The sequence below is a fragment of the Haplochromis burtoni genome, unplaced genomic scaffold, assembly GCF_018398535.1.
Source record: "Haplochromis burtoni strain Fernald_Lab_line unplaced genomic scaffold, NCSU_Asbu1 Contig_260, whole genome shotgun sequence".
NCBI classification, from domain to species: Eukaryota; Metazoa; Chordata; class Actinopteri; order Cichliformes; family Cichlidae; genus Haplochromis; species Haplochromis burtoni.
In genome coordinates, this window is record NW_024582621.1 from 708330 (window position 1) to 722044 (window position 13715).

Consider the following 13715-nt stretch of genomic DNA (forward strand, 5'->3'; position numbering starts at 1 on the left):
CACACAGTTGATGTGAAAGTTATTCTCACTATAAAAAAAGAACAAAAGACGCACTCTGGAAGAGAGCTAAGTGTAAGAGGGCTTTGTGTCAACATATTTGCAATCAAACTGAAAGTCATCAATATGGCTTAAGCCAAAATTTCCCTTATTCGGTACTTTCTGGATACCATATTAAAGCCAAACTGCTGGATTTGAATAACCCATTGTTAATACTTTCTCCAGCCCTGAAACTCTTTTCTTCGTTGGTGTTCACCAGTATTTATTTTGCTTTGCCTATGTCCAGCCTGTGAGTGTAACGGCCACTCCAACAAATGCCGCTTCAGCATGGAGGTGTTTCAGCAGTCGGGCCGGCGCAGTGGAGGCGTGTGTCAGAAGTGTCGCCACCACACGGCCGGACGCCACTGCCAGTACTGCCAGAATGGATACACCCGCAACCACAAAAAGCCGCTCAGCCACCGCAAAGCCTGCCAACGTCAGTGACTGGATGTGTGTGTGTTTAGTGTATATGTGGTGGGGGACACAAGATGGAGGGTAGAGCGAGTGCGTGACCCATACCTTTGATTGACTGTACATTCGCTGAAAGATGAAAAGTAAATCAGAGTGTGATCGTGTTTATGCCCGACTGTCAGAATGTGTGTTGCTATTTGAGCTTACGTGGTCCGCTCTGCCTCTGTACAAGTGTACAAAAGTGTTAATGGGGTGGTTACATTGTGACAGAGGACAGCTATTCCTGTTAGCAATATACAAAAGCACACACAAACCACACCGAGCTGCCTCATGCATCCACATTATTACCACCTGTGGCATCTGCAATGACCCCCGGTGACCTTTGACCGGTGTCATGTCCTAAGTGACTGTGACACCCTAGCTTAGCTGTGTGCAAGCTTGTCCTCTGCTCTAATACTTTGCTGCATATCCAGAGTTAACAGGCCTTGTGAGTTTCACACACATTCAGGGATAATAAAAATATTAAACACGCTCAATATTTTTATCACTTTTAAGGCATGAAACAAGAGTATCCTGCAAATTTATACGCTTTTAGTCCTGATTTATTGCTGCTACATTTCACTTAGTAACCATTCAGAGGCCAGCGGTGAGACAATTACTCATTTTCTCCAGGCAGGTTGTTTGGACTTATTGTAAGGATTTGTATAAACATTGTTCGAGTGTGAACAGAGCTGCTGAGGAGAGGCTTCCTCTCCCCATCTGTCTTCTCTCATTGGCCCTTATCCTTTGAAAGCACTGGTAAATAAAAAGCTTTGCAATGTAAACTATGGCAAATCCAGGCAGTAATCATTATACCATGTAACAGGCAACACTGCTAATATCTACTTAAGAAGGTTCATCTTCACTAAAAAAAACTTACCTAAAAGAAACACCAGAGTGATAATGATTCCCTGCAATGGTGTGCAATTTTGTTAATATCTCCACTGAGGAATTTGTCTTTGTTTACCCATCAGGAAACAGACGCCCACCTGGCGTTAGTATAGGCCTTCTGTAATGCTCAGTGACACGCTTGAGGACACATGCTTGTCATTCAGGATTAAACCAGGTCCTGTCACTGATGGATGCATTTATAAGTCCTGTTGTCATGTCTTTCCTTTGTTATGTTATTTTTAACATATCTTAAACCTATCCAGAATATAGATTATTTCAACTGGCTCTGCTCACCATTTTAGCATCTTTTAGCTTGTTATTTTGGTTTACAACCTGCTTGTTGGTGGACAAGAAAACTGAGGCAAAAACAGTACAGAGCATTAAAATACAGGCTAATAAGCCTGTACCGTAAGGTGATAATATGTCAGTGTTGGATTTACAGCTCATGTGAGTACCTACCAAAAAACGTGCTTATTCAGCTTCTAATCTGTTCATTTTTCTTTCCCAGCGTGTCAGTGCCATCCTGTGGGGGCAGTGGGTGGCTGGTGTAACCAGACGTCTGGTCAGTGCCTGTGTCGACGAGGTGTGACCGGCCTCAGGTGTAACCGCTGTGCCCCAGGATATGAACAGGGGAAGTCTCCTTTACAGCCCTGCATACGTAAGTTTACCGGCCACGCAGATGTCCATTTTAAACCTGCTAATTTTAGCAGTGTTGTCAGAAAGAGTTTTCACTTTGAAGGCAAAACAAGAACTTCTTCCTCTTTCTGTCAGTTATTGATTCCACAAGGTTTAGTGCTACTAAAGGGTGCACAAATGAGCCACACAGTGTGTTTACAACTGCTAGCAAAGCATAAAGGCTGTCAGTGCATGCTAACACTTTTCCTAACCCAAGGAAATGCTAACACAAGAGCAGATCACACCAGTTTGTCCTCATCTACAGCAACTCAGATTGTTACTATTGCAATATTAAAAATGAAATTGGAAATGGGTTTTTGGCATGGATTTATGCTAACCTAACCAGAATAGCTCTCCCTTAAAACTAGCAACATGTAGATTGATATTAAGTAGCTACTTGATGTTAGCCAGTAGCTCAGTGTGGTTGTATGCAAAATTTGATATTTATCCAATACAGCACTGCATATGCCAAAACCTTTAATTTATAAAGGCAGTTTATGTAGACTCTGAGGCATAATTTATGAGGCGAATGCATCATCAGTAGTCTGAATACATTTTCAAGACCACAAAAAGTGTTTGTACAGCAACAATGTTTTTCTGTTTTTGTTTTGTTTTGGTGACTTCGTTACTAATTCCTCTTAAATAGTTATTGATTGTTCTCATCTGGACTTGAGAGTTTACACAAAAGGATTATTATAATTAGACGTTTTCATAGTTCATACTTGAAGGACACAGATTTAATAAAGCAAACATTTAACATTCATTTAACATTTAATACAGGGCTGAATTTATTATTTGAATGTCTGAATGTAGTCAATAGGTAATCAGCCTGTTAAAGACACAACTGTGATGACCAATAACACTTTTACCATTAACTAATGACTGAAACATCGCTTCCATCATGTCTGGATATTCTTTTCCTCTCTGGGAGGACTCTGCCAGTGGGCTCTGTCTTTTGTCCCAGGGGTTCTGGGTCTGTCTGAGGGATTTCTCTCCTCCTCGCTCTGTTTCAAGGATTTTCGTGTGTTTGTGGAAATTGGTGCAACTGCCATAACACCCATCAGACACAGATCACATTTTGCAGTGTCTCATTTCAGCCTGCATGTGTCCAAGTCAAGTCCAAGTTCCCATGTAATTTTGTTACATAAGTAGAATGTAAAATGTTACATTTATTGAACCTGGTCAAATGGTTCAATACTGCACTTATTTTGCCTATTGAGTTTTGCACACATGTGGGAGCCTTCCAGGACTCTATGAAAACTATGAATAGAGGCCTCAAATCTGAAAGTTATGACAACCTCTTTTGTTTGTTTTTATAAGGATTGATTTCATAACAGCACTTAGTCTTACCGTAATTAAAAATGTTCTCTCTGCACTCGACACCCTTTGGCTTTTAATAGTTTGTTGTCAGTCATGACAAAGTGACTTCTTTAATTTCTCCTTCAGCCTCATTTGTTCGTGGCCTAAATGGATTAAGCGACTCTATCAAGCTGTGTAAGCCTTTATCAAATTGTAGCTCAGTATAAATAGGGCCGCTGCGCTTCAGTTTAATTTGGCCCGATCTCCTCGGCGTGTCTCCTTTTCATCATCCCTGGATGGTTTCCACAGCAGCGATAACATGAGCTGAGCGCTACAGGGAAACCTCATCTCCCGCTGATCTGGTATCAGCGTCAGATCAAGAGGATTGTTGCCACTCACATCTCTGCGCCTGGCCAGCAACAAACATCAGCCATGAGCGCTAATCCACACGCACATCCCGGGCTAATCGCACGAGTGCCGACAACTACACAGGCTCTGACGCTGTGTTAGTCCCAATCAGGTGACATAGGGAGCCAGCAGCAGGGAGCTTCGCACCTGTTGCACGCCTCAAACTGCCCCCATCGAAGGGCCCAGACTCATAACTCTCCTAGTGAAAGGAGTGAGTGAAAGAGAACCTTGTTTGTTTTTACTCCCAGACCATCTCAGTCTATGTATAGCACCTCTCTGCTCCCACCACCTCGTACATCTCGCCTACACCTCATCAGACAGCCCTAAATGTGTGCAGCAGTCAGGCTAAGTTCAATGTTAGCTACCTTTAAACCATTTTATCTATGCTCTGAATAGACCAGGATGTCAACAGAAGTGTCTGACAGGGCTGCATATTTTGGTCAAACTAAAGCTAAAGCAAAACGGAATCCAAGCTAGCTGATGAGATAGCCCCAGCTAACCTTTGCTAAAGCTTTAACTGCAAATTTATGAAATGAAAAATGATCAAGTTTTATGATTTGTTACAAAATAGAAAACAGTTATTTCACATATTTAAAGCAAGTTAATGTGCTGTCACCTCAGCCAAAGTCATCTATGACCTCGGGTTTAATCCTGCGAGGGCCATCGTGAACGATTACTGGAACTGTTATTTTGAAGCATTATCTAAAATAACTCTAACTTTAGTGTCCACTGGGAGATAAAAATGAGATCTATACATTCCCCAGTTAAATCTGATTAACAAAACATGTCAAAACGTTTGCTAACTTTGCAGAATTTAACTTTTTTTCCTCTGAAAGTTATATTTCTACCAACATCTTTGCTGATTTCACTTCAGAATCCTCTTAGCAGCATGTCGCTCTGATAGTGGCTTCTGTTTTTGTTAATAGAGTTTCGATGAATGCCAAAGAAAAGAAAATAGTTGAAATCCCATTAACATGAAATATTGGTCAATGAAAAGTCTTCTCACACTAAGATGAGTTATCTGATTTAGTTAGTTAGTGCTGACATTTCTCCTAGTGTCATGTTTTGTTGTGTTTTTACTTTGACCTGATATTTCTTGGGTTAGATCATATCTTTATTAATTAATTTATTGCTAATTTTATTCTGTATAGTTCCTATATTGATTTAGGAATGCATGAACAGCATCTTTTGTTTCTGCACTATTTGGAATATTGCGATATGTGACGATTCAGACATTTGACTTTCCTTGTAAATTTAGAAACATATTAAAAACTAGAAGTCCACTCAGCGACACATTCTCCACCGAGACCAATAACCTTGCTTTTCAGTTTTAATCAATCACAGATGTTGCCTAACTGCTGGTTTGAGGTACTTCTTGAATGTCGCCTAGACAACTGTGCTAGACTTTTTAGCAAGAGAAAGATTAGCATTAAGAATTGTTTTATGTTTTTTTTTATTATTTAGAATTAAAAGAAAACTTGAAGATCTTGAATCTTGGAAATCCCTGTACCCTTAATGACTCGGTGTTAATCAATAAAGATGTGATTTTGATGATGATTAGAATAATATATATATATATATATAATATATAAATACATATATGTATGTATATATATATGGGTCACCTTCTCATTTAATTGTTTTTCTTTATTTTTACTACTTTCTGCATTGTAGATACATACTGAAGACATCAAATATATAGATAAAGATATATGGGATTATGTAGCAAAGAAAAATAAATAACTGCAAATATGTTTTATATTTTAGATCTGCCAGAGTTGCCACCCTTTGCTTTGTTGACAGCGCTGCAAACCCTTCTCTAAATGAGCTTCATGATGTAGTCACCTGAAATGGTTTTCACTTCACAGGTGTGCCTTGTCAGGGTTCATTGGTGGAATTTCTTGCCTTATTACACAGTTTACAGCCTTATTTGACAACTGTCAGATTATAGCATATTATGGCAAGAACCAATCAACTAAGTAAAGAACTGAAGGTCAGTCAGTCTGGAAAATTGCTAAAACTTTAAATGTGCAGTCACCAAAATCATCAAGTGCTACGATGAAACTGGCTCACATGAGGACCACCCCAGGAAAAGAGGACCAGTTCCAGTAGGAGACACAATCTCTACATCAACTGTTCAGAGGAGACGGCGCGAATCAAGCCCTTATGGTCAAACAGCTGCTAAGAAACCACTAAGGAAAAGCAAGAAGTAGTAAAGATTTGTTTGGGACAAGAAACTCAAGGAATGGACATTAGACAAGTGGAAATCTGTGCTTTGGTCCGATGAGTCCAAATTTGAGATCTATGGTTCCACGTGCCTTGTCTTTGTGTGATGCAGAAAAGGTGAACAGATGGTCTCTACATGCATGGTTCCCACCCTGAAGCTTGAAGGAGCAGGTATGATGGTGTGGGGGTGCTTTGCTGGTGACACTGTTGGGGATTTATTCAAAATTGAATTGACATGTATACCATAGCATCCTGCAGCGACATGCCATCCTATCCGGTTTACGTTTAGTTGGACCACCACTTATTTTTCAACAGGACAATGACCCCAAGGGCTATTTGACCAAAAAGGAGAGTGATGGAGTGCTACAACAGATGGCCTGGCCTCCACAGTCATCTGACCTAAACCCAGTCGAGATGGTTTGGGATGAGATGGACCTCAGAGTGAAGGCAAAAGGGCCAACAAGTGTTGGGGACTCCTTAAAGACTGTTGGAAAACCATTTCAGGCGACTACCTCATGAAGCTCATTAAAAGAATGCCAAGAGCGTACAAAGCAGCAATCAAAGCAAAGGGTGGCTATTTTGAAGAATCAAAAATATAAAAGATGCTTTGAGTTACTTCACACTTTTTTTGTTTTGTAATAAATCCATATGTGTTCATTCATAGTTTTGATGCCGGGAGTGAGCATCTACACCGTAAATAGTCATGAAAATAAAGAAAAAACATTAAATAAAAAGGTGTGTCTAACCTTTTAACTGGTAGTGTACATAGAATAGCATGTCACTAGTCAGCTAGTCACTAAATTCTGATAGAGACCCAGCCATTTTGTTCTGGAAGCAGGCCTGACATGACAGAAATTGCTCAGTTCAGAAAATTTTCTGAAATTTTCATGAAATTTTAGGAGATCAGGCTTGGTAGTTTTTACATACAAAAGATATCCCTGTCTGTCAGTCGCATATATGGATATCATATTGTCACTAGCCCTGCTCATGCAGGTAGCCCCATTTGCCTCATTGGAACCCTTGACATGTACTATAAGTACACTTACAGAAACCCACAGCACCTTCTTGACTTTTAAACACGAGGGACCGTCAGCTGGAAGGGGGTGTTGGGTGTCAGTGGCCCAGTTGTGTCATAGAAGACCAGACCTGGACAGAGGACGATGCGTGAGCTTATATGGCGGCACTGTCACACACAAACTTTTACAAGAGCCTGGGTTATGCACGCGTCACCAACCAGGATGTTAATCCACACCACCGACACGCACGACTCTGTTTAATGTTTGAGACAAAACCATACAAGAAGTGAAGGTCTGACCCTATTAAATTCCAAAAAGTAAAGTTTGCATCTGTCTGTGTGTTAGAGAGAGCACCACGGGATGGGTTTGTGGACCATAAAAGGACCACACACACGTTCATTTTGACATTTGCTTATCTTGCTTATCTTTTGCATGGGCATGCCTCACGCAGCGAGGGTCATTCAAACACAACGCACACATATAATGCACAGAAGTGAAACAGACTGGCAGCTCTGGAAGGTGTCCTGAAGTTTCTCTTTGTGTGTCTGTTTTGTCTGAAACTGTGTTTATGCTTGCAGGAATTCCAGAAGTTGCTCCAACTCCAGTGTACCAACCTCAGTACAGCATAGGTAGGTCTGATGTATGGCAGTCCTGGAGAAATGCTTTGCATCAATGTGATGAAGCTCCTTGAATTATTTTTTTAAGCAGACAATCATTCATAGACAAAAATGGAGAAGAAGGCAAGTCTGGAAAATTGTATCCTGAAAGACAGTTTTGTACAGAAAGTAACTTTATAACTTTTTATAACTTTAAACCTTTAAACTAATCTATTAACTAAACTTCTGGTACTTAAATATATTAAACCAATATCTAATTTTTCTACTGTAAAATTTTCTGCCTGCTGTAACCTGCCATAATAACTTATGATATCCGAATGCCTCATGCAGGAAATTGTGTAACTGACAACAAGATTTGATTGAGTAATAACAATAAAGTTTTTCCCTTTTCTATCCTCTCCCCCGCTGATCTCACCGCAGCATTTAGATTTATGGCTTTTTTGTGCGATCATATATCAGATCTCCTCTGAAGGCGTGCCACATATTTTTTAACAGATCAGTCCTTGAATTGAAACTGCTCTGGGAGCTGCTGCTCACTCTCTCCACGGAGTGGCTAACCACTCCCTCCTAGCGGCGGCTCGAAGAATGTCCCACCTGCTGCAGTTGGGATCATCTGTTAGTCAAAGGATACTGTGATGACAAATAGAAGCAGCCATATTGTAATTAGGGGAAAAGACATGTGCTGATATGCTTGCTATGAAATGATATCCACCCTCATTTGATGATTCTCTCTCCCTCTCCCCCCTCTGCTTGTCTCTCATGTAGCGGAGGAGTGCGTTTCATACTGCCAGCCTTCTCAGGTTAAAGTCAAGATGAACTTGGAGACCTATTGTCGAAAGAACTATGGTTAGTGGCCATTTTTCTGTTTTAACCACTATATATTTTTATTATATTATTAAATATAATTTAACAATTATAGTGTTTCCTGCTATCCATATTTGATATGAGCATCCACAGTGTATGTATGACAGAAAATAGAAAAGTATAACCAGTCTTTAAATTATTTATTCAAATGAATCAAATCTAAATTGTAACAAATATTTAAATTGTGGACCAAAAGAATCTATCAAAATACTATTTTTTTTTTTTTTACTATGTTGTGCCTGTGTTAGTGCTGAAGGTGCAGGTGAAAGGTATGGAGCGCTCAGGTCCCTGGTGGCAGTTTTCCATCTTGGTGCAAGTCGTCTTCCGCACTGGGTCCCACGCCCGCATTCGCAGGGGCTCTCAGTCCCTTTGGGTCCCTGACCGCGACCTTGGCTGCGGCTGCCCCGCCCTCCAGGTGGGTCGGACAGTCCTCCTGATCGGAGCAGATGAAGGAGAGCAGCCCTGGGTGCCAGAGGAGAAGCGCCTGGTGGCAGATCGCTCTACTCTAGCCCCCCAGTGGCAGGAACACTGGAGCCCCAAACTCAGGGCTTTCCGGGGGCAGGACAAGAGGGGCCGCTGTCCACCAAAACAGGCAAACAACCACCAGCGCTACAGGGAAAACCCAAAACCCCAGTCTGGTTATGTCCCCCCTCACTTGCTGACTGAGAAAGATGTCGAGCCTCACGCTGCAAACACACACAAGACTGAAAGCACAGAAGTGCCGCACATGTTCAAAGTTAAATCCACTGAGGCGACACTACCCTCTTCTTCTTCACCCAATCCAATGTGTTCTACTCAAAACCCTTCATGAAAACTTTAACAGTGAGAAGATTTAAAGACTCAAATTCTATTATATTGAAATTCTCAAAAAACAGAAGAACTACAAGGAGTAAAATGTACATTATTCCATTTTTTTGTCAGTGGACTTGACAATCAGGTGAGAAGAAAGCTCAAAGAAACCCTTCAAAACCGAAACACATACCCACCTTTAGGTTTATGTACATTCTTAAGAGGTTAATTATTGCATAATGAGTTTTGCAGCAACATAAAGTGGTATCACTCAGTGATGATGAATCTGTGAGACTAAAATGGTGAAATGTAAAATGTAAGTATCATTATTTTAATATTTCTACTAAGGAAACTTCTGAAAATTAAAGTCTGACTGAACTTTGAAAAATGTCAATTAGCATTTTGTCTTGAAAACTTAAAAAGAAAATCTATATTTAGATCATATTTATTTATTGAATTTTTTAAGCTAAAGTGAAAATATTACAATAAATGACATCATAAAACTATTTACAATAGTAATTAACATAATGACAAATGGTTTAGTTAATGTGCAAAAATGTGAGTGATTTTTTTTTTTACTAGTAAATATTTTATTGTAAATTGCCCATTATACCATGTTAGACTTTATTTTTAATTCACATGTAAATTTGGGAAAAGTAAATACTGAAAAGTAATCTGAAGCAATTTCACTAAATTAAAACAACCGAACAAAGTTGAAAGTCATGTAGCTCACATGGATAATTACAACAGAATGTGTCTGTTATGTAAAACCATGCTGGAGACTGCAAATTTGCATTTATTATAAATAACTAATATTTACTATTACATCGATGCTGTAGTTTTACAGTTTAAATCCAAAACTTTCAAAACTAAACAGATTAATTAATACATTATTTATTTATTTTGCTGAACTACTTACATTTGTTCCCCTTTAATCAACTTGAAATATTTGCAGAATATGTATATCCCACGTAAAAGTATAATTTCAGTGTATTTATTTTTGTTATTTCTGTCTGATATGGACATCAGTTAAAATAGCCTTCATAACGTGTTGCTCAGATTGTGTTTTTTTTTACCTTCATGTAAGAAAAACAAAGCTGTGACACCACGAGTGCATTGGGCAGCCGGGTTAGCACAGACAAGATATTATTATATTATTAAATTCCATTTTTAAATTTGACAAATATCTTTACTCTTGCCTGTCTAAAATAATGAAATTAAAAAACTGAAAACTGAAATTTTTCATTTAGGCTAATTCAATTTAGACAAAGAAAACTTATTGATTTTTAAATTAAAACATTTAAATAGGAACACTTTATTATGTATGTACATATAGTACATTTCAATTCTAAAAATGTAAAAAAAAATTGCTTTAATTTTCTTTTTGAGTTTCCTTCTTTCTTTTCGCATGCATTTCAGTAGTGGGAGACGAAAAACCTCACTGCACTCACACCTTTAATTCAAACTGTACAATGTTTGATGAAAAGAGACTTTATCTACAATCTGTTCCCTCACTGGACAGCTGACACAAAGACCAAACTAACTTAACCTCATTTTCTAGGAATCCTCAGATACACCATAAGGAGCCCAGATACAGATCTAAAAAACATCGGTCCAACCTGTCGTCATGACTTCTGTTTCCATTTGGGAGATATCGCGTCATAGCCCAGGGGAAATGGGGGGTGGTTGGAGGTTATGAAGACAGATGGAAGAGTTCCTATTTGTTGAGCAGCCACCTTGTTTTGGTGGGACCTGTGTCAGCGATTGGCTGTGCAGCTGTGGTGAAGGCTATGATTGAAAATAAAGAGAGAAAAATAGACTCGCTGACTGATGACCTCGCAGCGGGACTGAACATACAGTACACCGAAGAGTGTGTGAGACTGTTTTGGGGCCTCTTTCCCTTTTCTTATAAGGTCCAAACATCCGTGCAACCAGCTGGCAGCTTACCATGCTAATTATGCTTCCAAACAAGCTGCTCAGATGTCTTTACACAGTAACCCAACATGCAGCATGTTTTCTGTACCCTGTCTTTAATCATTTACCAGAAAAAAAACATAGACTTAGTTTTATACTTATTCAAATACAAACTCTTTTTTAACCACTTAGAGTGACCTTTGTAAGAAATCAGTCAGATTTAAGTGCACATTCACAATTCTGTACTTGTGAAGACCTTAAATATCTCATTTTGACGGATCTATATTCATCACACATATTCTTCAACACCTTAAACTCAGTAAATGGAATGACAACAATACTATAAATATTACATGAAAACAGCCAAAAATGTCAGAAATACAAAAAGAGAAAATTTTAATAAAGTTTGATGTAATCATCTTTGGCATTTTTACTGGCCTATAGTTTTTTCAAAAAAACAACTGTAGTCATTTCATAATGTGTGTTGATTCAGACCATTCATCTAAGTGTCTTTGACTAATACTTTGATGCTAGCTGGTGATAAAAAAGCTCTCAAACAATACATATAAATGTTAATTACACAATATGTGTGGATATGTGTACTGTGTGTACTATGTAAAGTGTTTCAGATATAAACCGTAAAGAGATGTAATGTATGGACCATCTTTTTAGCATCTTTCAGCTCACTGTTTTGTTTTTAAGGCGTTCAATATACTGTTTTGGTTCACTTTCACTGCTCTAATTAGCACGCTTTCAACAGCAGGCAGCTGTTTTCAGTTTAAAAAAATTCAAAACACAGCTGTACACTACCAGGAAAACAGCAGACAGAAAAACTTTGGCAATTAATTGGCAAACACAGTGGATCATTTAGTAGCTAAAAACAGATATTGCCCTCAGGAGTTGGTGGAGACCAAAATATAGCTACAAGTAGAGTGATTATCAGGTGGATGCAAACACACTGCAAGTAATTTCTTGGTATTCTGTGTTTTTCAAAATCCAGTGAAAGTGATAAATAACTCATGTCAGGTTTGTGTTTCCAGCTTGCAAACAACAACAAATTGTAGCAAAAACCATCCAATGTCACGTTTTCATTTTGGCAGCTAAAAACAAGAAAAGGAGTTTCTGCAACCTGAAACACCAAACAACCCAAAACGAGAAGGGCACGGCTGTAAAAGTTAACAGTGCGTAACACACAAATTATGTGTGTGTGTCAGAGGAAAAAAGTGCAAGTCAACACATGCACAATCATGTCTCGGTGTGTGTGTGTGCGTGTGTGTGTGAAGCACCTGCTGCGTTGCTGCAGGAAGCACCTGTCAGCAGTCGTCTCCGCGGTGCAGCCCCTGTCGACATGAGGGTTTGATCCCAAAACTCCCCAAACACACACACTTACACCGACACTAACAGACAACTTAAGCCAGTGGCTCGCTCTGCAGCAGGGGCTTCGCATAGTCTGCGGCTTTGCTCCAGTTAAACTGACAACATGTTCTTTTCTGAAGCGCTGTGGATGGGGGTAGGCTCCCTGTTTTGGTGGCATGTGGGGAAAAAGGAGATCAGATTCTTCTTCTGCAGAACGGGAAGCAGCAGTGTGTGTGTTTGTGAGCGTGTGGTATTATGTTTACAGCCTGCCGAGGGCACGTTTTACGAGAGGTGATTCCTCCTGTGTTGCAGCCAGAGCCAAAGTTCAACTAGACTTCTTGCAAACACACCAATTTGCTTTGTCCTCAAAAACATACACACACATTTAACACTATTCTCATCCCGTCTACACACACACTCCAAATTGTTGCCTCGCACCCAAGAGCTTAAGTCCAAGTTCAGAAAGTCACACTGTTTTCAGGATGCACACACACAAAGACACGGGGGCTTCTGTTAACCTGAGAGGCAGAGGGTCAATCCCTGTGATCCTGCAGCCTACATGCCTTCCATACAGACATGCCGCCGACACCGCAACCCGACTCTCGGCCAGATTAGGACTAATCAAGCATGGCACAGCTCAGGGCAGCAACGGCATGACACACACATGTAGACAAACACATGGATATACTGTACTACAAACATGTGCCAACCCTTCCTCTTTAAAATTTCTGATCAAGTATTTGCCAAAAATATGACCACAGAGAGAAAAATTATTTCTTGCATCAAGTATCATTATTAACAGTGCATGCAACATTTTATAATGTGGATTTTGCTCCTTGTTTCGGTTCCAGTCTGTTAAATTTCCTGGCAGTTTTTGATAGTTCAGGTTTTATAGGGTTAATGCTTTCCTACAGAACATAAAATGTCTGAAAATACACAAATTCCACACCAGTGAGAGTCTATCCCTCAGAAAACGCGGCTGCTGAATTGAAAGGTCTAATTTAATGTCCAGGTTTGTCTTCCTTCACTTATTTTTGGCACCATGTAACAAATGTGCATGACACTCTTCCAGAAGTGAGTAGGAAACACCCGCAAACAAAGAATGAGCAGCTGCTTTGTACTCTGACACTTTTATATACTCTCCAGATTCACTTCTGTAACTCAACAAGTTGTT

General features: G+C 39.6%; 1 protein-coding gene across 1 annotated transcript in view; it reads left to right on the top strand.

The window, feature by feature from the left end:
- Positions 1-11315, top strand: part of ntn5 (netrin 5) — a 19018-nt gene extending 7703 nt beyond the window's left edge. Inside the window, exons 3-7 of the mRNA XM_005939686.3 lie at positions 284-472; positions 1886-2035; positions 7580-7630; positions 8384-8464; positions 8731-11315. Coding sequence (XP_005939748.1) covers positions 284-472; positions 1886-2035; positions 7580-7630; positions 8384-8464; positions 8731-9293 — 1034 coding nt within the window. The 3' untranslated portion in view covers positions 9294-11315. The remainder of the gene's footprint in view (positions 1-283; positions 473-1885; positions 2036-7579; positions 7631-8383; positions 8465-8730) is intronic.
- Positions 11316-13715: the final 2400 nt, after the last annotated feature.